Here is a 17,118-nt window from a genome sequence, read left to right as displayed (position 1 = left end):
TGTCACTGGTATATAAGCTGTGTATGGTACTGTTATATATTCTCTGTACAGTGTGTCACTGATATATAAGATGTGTATGGTGCTGTTATATGTTCTCTGTACAGTATGTCACTGGTATATAAGCTGTGTATGGTACTGTTATATGTTCTCTGTACAGTATGTCACTGGTATATAAGCTGTGTATGGTACTGTTATATGTTCTCTGTACAGTATGTCACTGGTATATAAGCTGTGTATGGTACTGTTATATATTCTCTGTACAGTATGTCACTGGTATATAAGCTGTGTATGGTACTGTTATATATTCTCTGTACAGTATGTCACTGATATATAAGCTGTGTATGGTGCTGTTATATGTTCTCTGTACAGTATGTCGCTGATATATAAGCTGTGTATGGTGCTGTTATATGTTCTCTGTACAGTATGTCACTGGTATATAAGCTGTGTATGGTACTGCTATATATTCTCTGTACAGTATGTCACTGGTATATAAGCTGTGTATGGTACTGTTATATGTTCTCTGTACAGTATGTCACTGGTATATAAGCTGTGTATGGTGCTGTTATATGTTCTCTGTACAGTATGTCACTGGTATATAAGCTGTGTATGGTACTGTTATATATTCTCTGTACAGTATGTCACTGGTATATAAGCTGTGTATGGTACTGTTATATGTTCTCTGTACAGTATGTCACTGGTATATAAGCTGTGTATGGTACTGTTATATATTCTCTGTACAGTGTGTCACTGATATATAAGCTGTGTATGGTGCTGTTATATATTCTCTGTACAGTATGTCACTGGTATATAAGCTGTGTATGGTACTGTTATATGTTCTCTGTACAGTATGTCACTGGTATATAAGCTGTGTATGGTACTGTTATATATTCTCTGTACAGTGTGTCACTGATATATAAGCTGTGTATGGTGCTGTTATATATTCTCTGTACAGTATGTCACTGGTATATAAGCTGTGTATGGTACTGTTATATGTTCTCTGTACAGTATGTCACTGGTATATAAGCTGTGTATGGTACTGTTATATATTCTCTGTACAGTATGTCACTGGTATATAAGCTGTGTATGGTACTGTTATATGTTCTCTGTACAGTATGTCACTGGTATATAAGCTGTGTATGGTACTGTTATATATTCTCTGTACAGTGTGTCACTGATATATAAGCTGTGTATGGTGCTGTTATATGTTCTCTGTACAGTATGTCACTGGTATATAAGCTGTGTATGGTACTGTTATATATTCTCTGTACAGTATGTCACTGGTATATAAGCTGTGTATGGTACTGTTATATGTTCTCTGTACAGTATGTCACTGGTATATAAGCTGTGTATGGTACTGTTATATATTCTCTGTACAGTATGTCACTGGTATATAAGCTGTGTATGGTGCTGTTATATATTCTCTGTACAGTGTGTCACTGGTATATAAGCTGTGTATGGTACTGTTATATATTCTCTGTACAGTGTGTCACTGATATATAAGCTGTGTATGGTGCTGTTATATGTTTCTGTACAGTGAGTCACTGGTATATAAGCTGTGTATGGTACTGTTATATATTCTCTGTATAGTATGTCACTTGTATATAAGCTGTGTATGGTGCTGTTATATATTCTCTGTACAGTGTGTCACTGGTATATAAGCTGTGTATGGTACTGTTATATATTCTCTGTACAGTATGTCACTGGTATATAAGCTGTGTATGGTACTGTTATATATTCTCTGTACAGTGTGTCACTGGTATATAAGCTGTGTATGGTACTGTTATATGTTCTCTGTACAGTATGTCACTGATATATAAGATGTGTATGGTGCTGTTATATGTTCTCTGTACAGTATGTCGTGGTATATAAGCTGTGTATGGTGCTGTTATATGTTCTCTGTACAGTATGTCGCTGGTATATAAGCTGTGTATGGTACTGTTATATATTCTCTGTACAGTATGTCACTGGTATATAAGCTGTGTATGGTACTGTTATATGTTCTCTGTACAGTATGTCACTGGTATATAAGCTGTGTATGGTACTGTTATATATTCTCTGTACAGTGTGTCACTGATATATAAGCTGTGTATAGTGCTGTTATATGTTCTCTGTACAGTATGTCACTGGTATATAAGCTGTGTATGGTACTGTTATATGTTCTCTGTACAGTATGTCACTGGTATATAAGCTGTGTATGGTACTGTTATATGTTCTCTGTACAGTATGTCACTGGTATATAAGCTGTGTATGGTACTGTTATATATTCTCTGTACAGTGTGTCACTGGTATATAAGCTGTGTATGGTACTGTTATATGTTCTCTGCACAGTGTGTCACTGGTATATAAGCTGTGTATGGTACTGTTATATATTCTCTGTACAGTGTGTCACTGATATATAAGATGTGTATGGTGCTGTTATATGTTCTCTGTACAGTATGTCACTGGTATATAAGCTGTGTATGGTACTGTTATATGTTCTCTGTACAGTATGTCACTGGTATATAAGCTGTGTATGGTACTGTTATATATTCTCTGTACAGTATGTCACTGGTATATAAGCTGTGTATGGTACTGTTATATGTTCTCTGTACAGTATGTCACTGGTATATAAGCTGTGTATGGTACTGTTATATGTTCTCTGTACAGTATGTCACTGGTATATAAGCTGTGTATGGTACTGTTATATATTCTCTGTACAGTATGTCACTGGTATATAAGCTGTGTATGGTACTGTTATATGTTCTCTGTACAGTATGTCACTGGTATATAAGCTGTGTATGGTACTGTTATATATTCTCTGTACAGTGTGTCACTGGTATATAAGCTGTGTATGGTACTGTTATATGTTCTCTGTACAGTATGTCACTGGTATATAAGCTGTGTATGGTACTGTTATATATTCTCTGTACAGTATGTCACTGGTATATAAGCTGTGTATGGTACTGTTATATGTTCTCTGTACAGTATGTCACTGGTATATAAGCTGTGTATGGTACTGTTATATATTCTCTGTACAGTGTGTCACTGATATATAAGCTGTGTATGGTGCTGTTATATATTCTCTGTACAGTATGTCACTGGTATATAAGCTGTGTATGGTACTGTTATATGTTCTCTGTACAGTATGTCACTGGTATATAAGCTGTGTATGGTACTGTTATATATTCTCTGTACAGTATGTCACTGGTATATAAGCTGTGTATGGTACTGTTATATGTTCTCTGTACAGTATGTCACTGGTATATAAGCTGTGTATGGTACTGTTATATATTCTCTGTACAGTGTGTCACTGATATATAAGCTGTGTATGGTGCTGTTATATGTTCTCTGTACAGTATGTCACTGGTATATAAGCTGTGTATGGTACTGTTATATATTCTCTGTACAGTATGTCACTGGTATATAAGCTGTGTATGGTACTGTTATATGTTCTCTGTACAGTATGTCACTGGTATATAAGCTGTGTATGGTACTGTTATATATTCTCTGTACAGTATGTCACTGGTATATAAGCTGTGTATGGTACTGTTATATGTTCTCTGTACAGTATGTCACTGGTATATAAGCTGTGTATGGTACTGTTATATATTCTCTGTACAGTGTGTCACTGATATATAAGCTGTGTATGGTGCTGTTATATGTTTCTGTACAGTGAGTCACTGGTATATAAGCTGTGTATGGTACTGTTATATATTCTCTGTATAGTATGTCACTTGTATATAAGCTGTGTATGGTGCTGTTATATATTCTCTGTACAGTGTGTCACTGGTATATAAGCTGTGTATGGTACTGTTATATATTCTCTGTACAGTATGTCACTGGTATATAAGCTGTGTATGGTACTGTTATATATTCTCTGTACAGTGTGTCACTGGTATATAAGCTGTGTATGGTACTGTTATATGTTCTCTGTACAGTATGTCACTGATATATAAGATGTGTATGGTGCTGTTATATGTTCTCTGTACAGTATGTCGTGGTATATAAGCTGTGTATGGTGCTGTTATATGTTCTCTGTACAGTATGTCGCTGGTATATAAGCTGTGTATGGTACTGTTATATATTCTCTGTACAGTATGTCACTGGTATATAAGCTGTGTATGGTACTGTTATATGTTCTCTGTACAGTATGTCACTGGTATATAAGCTGTGTATGGTACTGTTATATATTCTCTGTACAGTGTGTCACTGATATATAAGCTGTGTATAGTGCTGTTATATGTTCTCTGTACAGTATGTCACTGGTATATAAGCTGTGTATGGTACTGTTATATGTTCTCTGTACAGTATGTCACTGGTATATAAGCTGTGTATGGTACTGTTATATGTTCTCTGTACAGTATGTCACTGGTATATAAGCTGTGTATGGTACTGTTATATATTCTCTGTACAGTATGTCACTGGTATATAAGCTGTGTATGGTACTGTTATATGTTCTCTGTACAGTATGTCACTGGTATATAAGCTGTGTATGGTACTGTTATATATTCTCTGTACAGTGTGTCACTGGTATATAAGCTGTGTATGGTACTGTTATATATTCTCTGTACAGTGTGTCACTGATATATAAGATGTGTATGGTGCTGTTATATGTTCTCTGTACAGTATGTCACTGGTATATAAGCTGTGTATGGTACTGTTATATGTTCTCTGTACAGTATGTCACTGGTATATAAGCTGTGTATGGTACTGTTATATATTCTCTGTACAGTATGTCACTGGTATATAAGCTGTGTATGGTACTGTTATATGTTCTCTGTACAGTATGTCACTGGTATATAAGCTGTGTATGGTACTGTTATATGTTCTCTGTACAGTATGTCACTGGTATATAAGCTGTGTATGGTACTGTTATATATTCTCTGTACAGTATGTCACTGGTATATAAGCTGTGTATGGTACTGTTATATGTTCTCTGTACAGTATGTCACTGGTATATAAGCTGTGTATGGTACTGTTATATATTCTCTGTACAGTGTGTCACTGGTATATAAGCTGTGTATGGTACTGTTATATGTTCTCTGTACAGTATGTCACTGGTATATAAGCTGTGTATGGTACTGTTATATATTCTCTGTACAGTATGTCACTGGTATATAAGCTGTGTATGGTACTGTTATATGTTCTCTGTACAGTATGTCACTGGTATATAAGCTGTGTATGGTACTGTTATATGTTCTCTGTACAGTATGTTACTGGTATATAAGCTGTGTATGGTACTGTTATATATTCTCTGTACAGTATGTCACTGGTATATAAGCTGTGTATGGTACTGTTATATATTCTCTGTACAGTATGTTACTGGTATATAAGCTGTGTATGGTACTGTTATATGTTCTCTGTACAGTATGTCACTGGTATATAAGCTGTGTATGGTGCTGTTATATGTTCTCTGTACAGTATGTCACTGGTATATAAGCTGTGTATGGTACTGTTATATATTGTCTGTACAGTGTGTCACTGATATATAAGCTGTGTATGGTGCTGTTATATGTTTCTGTACAGTGAGTCACTGGTATATAAGCTGTGTATGGTACTGTTATATATTCTCTGTACAGTATGTCACTGGTATATAAGCTGTGTATGGTGCTGTTATATATTCTCTGTACAGTATGTCACTGGTATATAAGCTGTGTATGGTGCTGTTATATGTTCTCTGTACAGTATGTCACTGGTATATAAGCTGTGTATGGTACTGTTGTATATTCTCTGTACAGTATGTCACTGGTATATAAGCTGTGTATGGTGCTGTTATATGTTCTCTGTACAGTATGTCACTGGTATATAAGCTGTGTATGGTACTGTTATATATTGTCTGTACAGTGTGTCACTGATATATAAGCTGTGTATGGTGCTGTTATATGTTCTCTGTACAGTATGTCGCTGGTATATAAGCTGTGTATGGTGCTGTTATATATTCTCTGTACAGTGTGTCACTGGTATATAAGCTGTGTATGGTACTGTTATATGTTCTCTGTACAGTATGTCACTGGTATATAAGCTGTGTATGGTGCTGTTATATGTTCTCTGTACAGTATGTCACTGATATATAAGATGTGTATGGTGCTGTTATATGTTCTCTGTACAGTATGTCGTGGTATATAAGCTGTGTATGGTGCTGTTATATGTTCTCTGTACAGTATGTCACTGGTATATAAGCTGTGTATGGTACTGTTATATATTGTCTGTACAGTGTGTCACTGATATATAAGCTGTGTATGGTGCTGTTATATGTTTCTGTACAGTGAGTCACTGGTATATAAGCTGTGTATGGTACTGTTATATATTCTCTGTACAGTATGTCACTGGTATATAAGCTGTGTATGGTGCTGTTATATATTCTCTGTACAGTATGTCACTGGTATATAAGCTGTGTATGGTACTGTTATATATTCTCTGTACAGTATGTCACTGGTATATAAGCTGTGTATGGTGCTGTTATATGTTCTCTGTACAGTATGTCACTGGTATATAAGCTGTGTATGGTACTGTTATATATTGTCTGTACAGTGTGTCACTGATATATAAGCTGTGTATGGTGCTGTTATATGTTCTCTGTACAGTATGTCGCTGGTATATAAGCTGTGTATGGTGCTGTTATATATTCTCTGTACAGTGTGTCACTGGTATATAAGCTGTGTATGGTGCTGTTATATATTCTCTGTACAGTATGTCACTGGTATATAAGCTGTGTATGGTGCTGTTATATATTCTCTGTACAGTGTGTCACTGGTATATAAGCTGTGTATGGTACTGTTATATGTTCTCTGTACAGTATGTCACTGATATATAAGATGTGTATGGTGCTGTTATATGTTCTCTGTACAGTATGTCGTGGTATATAAGCTGTGTATGGTGCTGTTATATGTTCTCTGTACAGTATGTCACTGGTATATAAGCTGTGTATGGTACTGTTATATGTTCTCTGTACAGTATGTCACTGGTATATAAGCTGTGTATGGTACTGTTATATATTCTCTGTACAGTGTGTCACTGATATATAAGCTGTGTATGGTGCTGTTATATATTCTCTGTACAGTATGTCACTGGTATATAAGCTGTGTATGGTACTGTTATATGTTCTCTGTACAGTATGTCACTGGTATATAAGCTGTGTATGGTGCTGTTATATGTTCTCTGTACAGTATGTCACTGGTATATAAGCTGTGTATGGTACTGTTATATGTTCTCTGTACAGTATGTCACTGGTATATAAGCTGTGTATGGTACTGTTATATATTCTCTGTACAGTATGTCACTGATATATAAGCTGTGTATGGTGCTGTTATATGTTCTCTGTACAGTATGTCACTGGTATATAAGCTGTGTATGGTACTGTTATATATTGTCTGTACAGTGTGTCACTGATATATAAGCTGTGTATGGTGCTGTTATATGTTCTCTGTACAGTATGTCGCTGGTATATAAGCTGTGTATGGTGCTGTTATATATTCTCTGTACAGTGTGTCACTGGTATATAAGCTGTGTATGGTACTGTTATATGTTCTCTGTACAGTATGTCACTGGTATATAAGCTGTGTATGGTACTGTTATATGTTCTCTGTACAGTATGTCACTGGTATATAAGCTGTGTATGGTACTGTTATATATTCTCTGTACAGTGTGTCACTGATATATAAGCTGTGTATGGTGCTGTTATATATTCTCTGTACAGTATGTCACTGGTATATAAGCTGTGTATGGTACTGTTATATGTTCTCTGTACAGTATGTCACTGGTATATAAGCTGTGTATGGTGCTGTTATATGTTCTCTGTACAGTATGTCACTGGTATATAAGCTGTGTATGGTACTGTTATATGTTCTCTGTACAGTATGTCACTGGTATATAAGCTGTGTATGGTACTGTTATATATTCTCTGTACAGTATGTCACTGATATATAAGCTGTGTATGGTGCTGTTATATGTTCTCTGTACAGTATGTCACTGGTATATAAGCTGTGTATGGTACTGTTATATATTGTCTGTACAGTGTGTCACTGATATATAAGCTGTGTATGGTGCTGTTATATGTTCTCTGTACAGTATGTCGCTGGTATATAAGCTGTGTATGGTGCTGTTATATATTCTCTGTACAGTGTGTCACTGGTATATAAGCTGTGTATGGTGCTGTTATATATTCTCTGTACAGTATGTCACTGGTATATAAGCTGTGTATGGTGCTGTTATATATTCTCTGTACAGTGTGTCACTGGTATATAAGCTGTGTATGGTACTGTTATATGTTCTCTGTACAGTATGTCACTGGTATATAAGCTGTGTATGGTACTGTTATATGTTCTCTGTACAACGTGTCCCTGATATATAAGCTGTGTATGGTGCTGTTATATGTTCTCTGTACAGTATGTCACTGGTATATAAGCTGTGTATGGTGCTGTTATATGTTCTCTGTACAGTATGTCACTGGTATATAAGCTGTGTATGGTGCTGTTATATGTTCTCTGTACAGTATGTCACTGGTATATAAGCTGTGTATGGTACTGTTATATATTCTCTGTACAGTATGTCACTGGTATATAAGCTGTGTATGGTGCTGTTATATGTTCTCTGTACAGTATGTCACTGGTATATAAGCTGTGTATGGTGCTGTTATATATTCTCTGTACAGTATGTCACTGGTATATAAGCTGTGTATGGTGCTGTTATATGTTCTCTGTACAGTATGTCACTGGTATATAAGCTGTGTATGGTGCTGTTATATGTTCTCTGTACAGTATGTCACTGGTATATAAGCTGTGTATGGTACTGTTATATGTTCTCTGTACAACGTGTCCCTGATATATAAGCTGTGTATGGTACTGTTATATGTTCTCTGTACAGCGTGTCCCTGATTTATAAGCGGTGTATGGTACTGTTATATATATATGCTTTCTCTATAATTTCAGAAAAGTATCTTATTAGTATCTTCTTTTTTCAGGACCCAAGTAAGGAATGCTTCACGTTAAAGTTCGATTTAAATGTGGATATAGAGACTGAAATTGTTCCAGCCATGAAGAAGAAGTCTCTGGGGTAAATCATTCATTTCATTACTCATTAATAGAATGCTGCATCCACAGCCCCTCACTCACGGTATGATGGACCCCAGAGCCCCCCATACACAGTATGATGCCCCCAGTCACACCCTCTCAGTTGTATAAAACCAGTTCTGATCATTTTAATAGCGTTTCTTTTTAGGGGTCGTCATTCCTTTGCTGTAACACAGAGCTCCAATTCTCCGCTTCTCTTCATAGAGTTCCAAATTTAAAGGGGTTTATTGTGTTCATGGGGCCAATGGCGGGAACACTTTGACCTGATTATTGTGCAGATTGGTTGGAGTCCTCCACCAACCAGACATTGTGACTTATCCCTAGGATACAGTCAAGTAAATTCCCCATACATCAGGGGTGGACAATTAGTTTTCAAAAGGGGCCACGTGAAGCACCATGTGTATTGAGGAGGGCTGAACCAACCAGCTGAACTTAATTATTATCAATATTAATATTATTATATATTAATTTGTATCACTTAATTTTGAGAAAAATTAAGATTTTCGAAGACATGCTACTGCTAATACAATAGTGATTATTATAACCTGTATTCCTACCTGTGTCAGCTGATCACAACCATATAATTTACTGCTTCTTACAAAGTTTATAAATCATACTGCTCGTGTTATCCAGCCCTTATAACTTGATCAGTGACCTCCCACAGAGACACCATGCTGTCCCCAGTCACACTCCCCACTGAATGTTTCCTCCATAGCCCTCACACACGGTACGATGGACCCCAGTGCCCACACACAGTATGACATCCCCAGTTACACCCTCACAGTATGATGGAGCCCAGGGTCCCCATACTCAGTATGATCCCCCCGTAACACTCCCATAGAATGATGCCTGCACACACTGTATGATAGACCCTACAGCCCTCTACACACAGTATGATGGACCCTAGTACCTCCATACACAGTATGATGTCTCCAGTCACACCCTCAAAGAATGATGCCTCCACAGCCCCTCACATACAGTATGATGGAGCTTAGGCCCCTCGTACATAGTATGATGCCTCCAGTCACACCCCCACAGAATGATGCCTCCACAGCCCCTCACACACAGTATGATGGAGCCCAGGGTCCCCCATACACAGTATGATGCCCCCAGTCACACTCCCATTGAATGATGCCTCCGCAGCCCCCACACACTGTATGATAGACCCTACAGCCCCTTACACACAGTATGTCGGACCTCAGTGCCCCCATACACATTATGATGTCCCCAGTCACACCCTAACAGAATGATGCCTCCACGTCCCCCCACACACAGTATAATGGACCCCAGGGCCCTACACACAGTATGACACCCCCAGTCACACCATCACAGAATGATGCCTCCACAGCCCCCCACACACAGTATGATGGACCCCAGGGCCCCCATGCACAGTATGATGTCCCCAGTCACACCCTCACAGAATTATACCTCCACATCCCCCCACACACAGTATGATGGACCCCAGGGCCCCCATGCACAGTATGATGTCCCCAGTCACACCCTCACAGAATGATACCTCCACATACCCCCACACACAGTATGATGGACCCCAGGGCCCTACACACAGTATGACACCCCCAGTCACACCATCACAGAATGATGCCTCCACATCCCCACACACAGTATGATGGACCCCAAGGCCCCCATGCACAGTATGATGTCCCCAGTCACACCCTCACAGAATGATGCCTCCGCAGCCCCCCACACACAGTATGATGGAGCCCAGGGTCCCCCATACACAGTATGATGCCCCCAGTCACACTCCCATTGAATGATGCCTCCGCAGCCCCCACACACTGTATGATAGACCCTACAGCCCCTTACACACAGTATGTCGGACCTCAGTGCCCCCATACACATTATGATGTCCCCAGTCACACCCTAACAGAATGATGCCTCCACGTCCCCCCACACACAGTATAATGGACCCCAGGGCCCTACACACAGTATGACACCCCCAGTCACACCATCACAGAATGATGCCTCCACAGCCCCCCACACACAGTATGATGGACCCCAGGGCCCCCATGCACAGTATGATGTCCCCAGTCACACCCTCACAGAATGATACCTCCACATCCCCCCATACACAGTATGATGGACCCCAGGGCCCTACACACAGTATGACACCCCCAGTCACACCATCACAGAATGATGCCTCCACATCCCCACACACAGTATGATGGACCCCAAGGCCCCCATGCACAGTATGATGTCCCCAGTCACACCCTCACAGAATGATACCTCCACATCCCCCCACACACAGTATGATGGACCCCAGGGCCCCCATGCACAGTATGATGTCCCCAGTCACACCCTCACAGAATGATACCTCCACATACCCCCACACACAGTATGATGGACCCCAGGGCCCTACACACAGTATGACACCCCCAGTCACACCATCACAGAATGATGCCTCCACATCCCCACACACAGTATGATGGACCCCAAGGCCCCCATGCACAGTATGATGTCCCCAGTCACACCCTCACAGAATGATGCCTCCGCAGCCCCCCACACACAGTATAATGGAACCTAGAGCGCACCATACACAGTATGATACTCCCAATCATAGCTGAACAGAATGATGCTTCCACAGCCCCCCACTGTGCTATGGACCTCTCACCCCCTCACTGTATTATGGACCCCAGAGCCCCCCACACAAAGCATGAGAGATCCTGCAAACCCCCACACAGTATGTTGCCCCCAAAGTTTCCCCCAACTACTGACACTGAAAAAAATAAAATCAAGCACCTCACCAAGCCTTGTTTTCCTAGCGTGCTGCTCCACTCTGTGTGGTGTCGACCGAGGCTCCGTGCAACTAGCGCAATCTAGTAATGTCATTGCGCATAATGCACCGAGACTCAGACGCACACGCTGAATGGTGAAATGGTTACACCTTTGTTCACATTGGTATATGCATCATGATAATGCAGATACCTGTGAAACTGAGACAACTGGTGAGGGGGTGGATGTGTGGTGTGGCCCGTGGGCCTCTGCTTCCAGCCTTTTGGCTGGACTGGAACAATCAGAAGGCCAGATATGTTTCACTTGTTGACCAGATCTGCGTTACATACTGTTGGCTGGACAGGAACAATCATAAGGTCAGTTATGGACCACCACAGGTCTGCGTTACATGTTAAAACTCTCGCTTACACCTCCCGTTTAACTCATTTAATGTGAACTTATCACTTGCCATAAATATGGTGTAAATGCCACTGTTCTCCTGAATCTAGTGATGATCTTCCTTTGTTTCTGCTGCTCTCCATCCCTAAGATGACCCCCTCTCCTGTTTATAAACTTAGTCTTTTTATCCAAGTGGTCATGGTCCTAAGTGCTTCTCTGCGGGCATCTATTTAAGGATCATGCCCAATTGGCTAAAAATCTTAGACTTACATACAGAGAAGAGGGGGCCATATCTAAGAAAGGAAAGAAGAAAAGAAAAAGAAGGCCAGACTTAAGGGAACATCAGCATTTACACCAGGTAAAAAATTCATATTTATGGCAAGTAACAGGTCCTCTTAAAATCCAGTTTTTATTTGCATTTTTTCCATTCATTTCAATGGGTGAAAAATTCTGCAAAAACGCTACAAAAAATAGACATGCTGTGGATTTCAAGAAATGCCCAGCAGCTTAAAGAAAAAGGCAAGGAAAATAAACACAGTGTTTGAATAAGATTTTTGAATTCTCAGTTACTTTGTCGGAACTGTAAAAAACAAAAATGCCGCGTGTGAGCAAACCCTAACCCTACTGATTGATTCTTACGTGGTCCTAGACTGCAGATTGGGGCATTACCTAAACAACTGTTCCTAGCTCATATAAGCATAGGCTCACCAGAGAAAAGCTGGAGAGAAACTAGACAAACCCTACCTAAAATAGGAATCCCAATTATTTCTAGAAATTTAGACAGACCATTTGATCTAGTGAAGAGACAGGACAGCGGCCTGATTGTAGTTTACAGTCTCATGTTCGGCAGGTAATCAAAGGAGTTTGAGAACAAAAAGGTTATTTTGTAGATTACAGATCCTCACCCTGGGCTGGATCCTACTTGTGATGAGATTGGCTCATTAACGGTGGCCGCGGTTGATTTACAGCATAGACCTTTATTGAGCCATGGAGCTGACCTTTCACTCAGGAATGTGACGGAAAGGTCGGGACGATAGGAGAATATTCTGCGGGGATAATGGCAACTCGGATCATTTATCACATGAAACCAGATAACTTGTTTTGTGCTTACTGATGGATATATAGCATATAAATGACGATAATCTGATATTACGACTCATGGCACTGGAAATGTCAAGAACATTATTTTTTTATTATTATTTTTAGTTCCTCATTTAAAAAATTACTGAATAATTTGTTCAGATTTTCTTAATTATGAAGCTGATGTCTTATGTTATAAATTTGTAAAATAGAGGAATGTTATGGAAATATATGATATAGATGATTGATATATAGAAGTGGAGGTAGTTAAAGAGAATGATAGGAAAATAGATATTAGGTAGAGATTACACCTCACACTTACAGTCTTACTGCTATCAGTGAGGTTATGTTCTGCTGCACTGAATGCACTTAGCAAATCATCAAGATCCTCTACTGGCAGCTTCTGTGTCATTTCTGACCCTGATGACCCAGATGTGCTCCATGGGAGACAAGTATTACTATGAGCAGCATGTGTGGCCTAAATGTGCTACCTTGACCTGCAGCATCTCCAGACTTGTCTTCCATCGAGTACATCATGGACCCCATTGGTCAGAAATTATAAAGGAGCTGCCAGCAGAGGATCTTGATCATTTGTTCAACTGCCCTCAGAGCAGCAGAACATTCCTCAGACAACCATTAATAACCTCATTGATAGCAGTCAAGGCTGTAAGTGCGGGGTGTGTGCTAGATAAATCAAAATGTTGGGAACATTTTTATTTTCCATTTTTTTAAAAAGATTTACAGATTGTTAACATGTCTATCAATCATGTGATTTCCATAATACTACGACTTTTCCTTCTAAGTGCTGCAGTTTAAATATTGAAGAGTGAATGTGAAGATAAGTAGATGTATGGATAGAGATTAGATATATAGATAATAGATGATAGATAGATAGATAGATAGATAGATAGATAGATAGATAGATAGATAGATAGATAGATACATAGATGGATGGATAGATATTGTGTATTGATTTTTTACTCCTGTTGGCTACGATTGGTTAACAAGGCACACTTACTTTGTTTTTAGTGAGGTCTTGATTCCGGCTTTCGAAAGAAAAGGGATTGAACTGAGTAAAGTGGATATCTTCCTGGACCAATCCAACACACCTTTGTCACTAAACTTCGAAGCATACAGATTTGGAGGACATTACCTGAAGGTTAAAGGTAGGAGATGTCACCCATCAGTAGGTGATAACACTAATATGACGGCCTACAGTGCGTGTGTGGCCCCATGTTTTATTCTGGTACTGTTTTGTTTTCATTATTGGTTGTGATGAACAATAGTTCAAATTTTGGGGCTAAGAAATAGAAGAATCTCCTGAACTCGGAGTAGCAGACTTATTACGGTACTTGACAATTTTGTTAATATCAGGTTGTCTCAGGAGACTAAAGATATGGTCAGTCGAAGCCGTCTTTTGTATTTAGCTATGGCAAATGGATAGATCCCATAACAAGAAAGGATCCCCTTCCCTGTGTAAATTAACTTTTGGGGAAGTTAGTTAATCCTTCATATGTTGATGAACCTAAGACTTGTATAGAGAAGTGAAGGGCCTGTCATTATTGTATTGTGGGTCCTGTGACGAATGTGCCAGCCGATGAGATTGGTGAGTTGTGCTTGCCTCTATCTGGGCCCCATGGCAGTGGCCTAGGCTGATATGATAGGTCTTGACTAGGACTTGTGTTAGGAAAATGGAATCAGAGGTTCAATACAGAAACATGTAAGATAATGTTTGAAAAATAAACCCACGGGTCTTAAGGTACCTTCACACGAAACGACATTATAACGATATCGCTAGCAATCCGTGACGTTGCAGCGTCCTCGCTAGCGATATCGTTTCGTTTGACACGCAGCAGCGATCAGGATCCTGCTGTGATGTCGCTGGTCGCTGAATAAAGTCCAGAACTTTATTTGGTCGTCCGATCGCTGTGTATCGTTGTGTTTGAAAGCAAAAGCAACGATACCAGCGATATTTTACACTGGTAACCAGGGTAAACATCGGGTTACTAAGCGCAGGGCCGCGCTTAGTTACCCGATGTTTACCCTGGTTACTAGCGTAAAATGTAAAAAAAACAAACAGCACATACTCACATTGCGTCCCCTGCAGTCTGCTTCCTCCTCTGACTCAGCGCCGCAAAGTGAAAGTGAAAGCAGCACAGCGGTGACGTCACCGCTCTGCTCTCACTGTACGGCGCTCAGTCAGTCAGGAAGTGGACGCAGGGGGACGTGAATGTAAGTATGTGCTGTTTGTTTTTTTTTAGATTTTACGCTGGTAACCAGGGTAAACATCGGGTTACTAAGCGCGGCCCTGCGCTTAGTTACCCGATGTTTACCCTGGTTACCAGGGGACCTCGGCATAGTTGATCGCTGGAGAGCGGTCTGTGTGACAGCTCTCCAGCGACCAAACAGCGACGCTGCAGCGATCGACATCGTTGTCGCTATCGCTGCAGCGTCGCTTCGTGTGAAGGTACCTTTAGAAGGGGGTTCCTAATGCTTAGTTATTTTTTTGTTACTTGCATCAGAGTTACGATAGTGTAACTAGAGTTACGATAGTGTAACTAATGCTTGACATTACATAGACTTGTGCATAACAATTTACCTTCTATTTTTTCCTCCATTGCCATTTTACGTTCATTAGTAACACTGACAAGGCCGTGCTCAGACCTGTCATGCCTTTCAAGATACTTAATGTGTTTCGAGTGTTTCTAATAGCACATCAGACATGATATCCAGGCTCCTAGACGTACACTATATATACCATGATCATACTCAGTAATAATTTCAAATATAATCACTATTAGTATGGTGTTTCTGCAAAAGGTCCTGTGTTCTCAATGTGATTTCAGTATTTCAACTTGTTCTATAGGGTAATATTTAGGCTTTTTTAATGGGTGTCATTTGAGGCTTCTCAATTTGTCTTCAGTCTTCTCAATGGATTGATCTTCAGTCTTCTTTGTTGGGTGAGCTTCAAAAAATCTCAGTGGGGTCATCTTTAGGTTTCCTAATGGGAAGATCTTCTGATTTCTTATTTTGGCAATGTTCAAGCTTCTCAGCTGAGTAGTCTTCAGATTTCCTAATCGGGTGATCTTCAGGCTACTCAGTGAAGTAATGTTCAGACTTCATAATCTGGTGACCTTCACGCTACTCAGTGAAGTAATGTTCAGACTTCATAATCTGGTGACCTTCACGCTACTCAGTTGAGTTATGTTCAGATTTCATAATCGGGTGATCTTCAGGCTACTCAGTGGAGCGATATTCAGACTTCATAATCGCATGATCTTCAGGCTAGTCAGTGGAGTGATGTTCAGATTTCATAATCGCATAATCTTCAGGCTACTCAGTGGAGTAATGTTCAGAATTCATAATCGCATGTTCTTCAGGCTACTCAGTGGAGTGATGTTCAGACTTCATAATCGCATGAATTTCAGGCTACTCAGTGGAGCGATGTTCAGACTTCACAGTCACGTGATCTTCAGGCTACTGAGCGGAGTGATGTTCAGATTTCATAATTGCGTGGTCTTCAGGCTACTCAGTGGAGTGATGTTCAGACTTCATAATCACGTGATCTTCAGGCTACTCAGTGGAGCGATGTTCAGACTTCATAATCACGTGATCTTCAGGCTACTTAGTGGAATGCTGTTCTGACTTCATAATCGCGTGATTACTTTTACCAATACAGTTAAATAATGTCCTTATTCATTTAACTTTTATTATATTTAACCCCTTTCCGACATCGGGCGTAATAGTACACCAATGTCGGAGTCCCTCCCTTTGATGTGGGCTCCGGTGGTGAGCCCACATCTTTCCCGGGACATGTCAGCTGTTTTAAACAGCTGACATGTGCCCGCAATAGCCACGGGTG

At 39.9% G+C, this 17,118-nt stretch overlaps 1 protein-coding gene across 2 annotated transcripts in view; it reads left to right on the top strand.

Annotated features, from left to right (window-relative positions):
- PLEKHG5 (pleckstrin homology and RhoGEF domain containing G5) overlaps window positions 1–17,118 on the top strand; it is a 264,891-nt gene that overhangs the window by 159,060 nt on the left and 88,713 nt on the right. For both annotated transcript variants that reach the window (XM_077250373.1, XM_077250374.1), the window contains 2 exons: window positions 8,939–9,030; window positions 14,286–14,422. In XM_077250373.1, coding sequence (XP_077106488.1) covers window positions 8,939–9,030; window positions 14,286–14,422 — 229 coding nt within the window. The remainder of the gene's footprint in view (window positions 1–8,938; window positions 9,031–14,285; window positions 14,423–17,118) is intronic.

This window comes from Ranitomeya variabilis, chromosome 4 (assembly GCF_051348905.1).
Source record: "Ranitomeya variabilis isolate aRanVar5 chromosome 4, aRanVar5.hap1, whole genome shotgun sequence".
Classification (NCBI taxonomy): Eukaryota; Metazoa; Chordata; class Amphibia; order Anura; family Dendrobatidae; genus Ranitomeya; species Ranitomeya variabilis.
The sequence above is the reverse complement of the archived record's forward strand: the minus strand, read 5'-3'. Positions and strand labels throughout refer to the sequence as shown.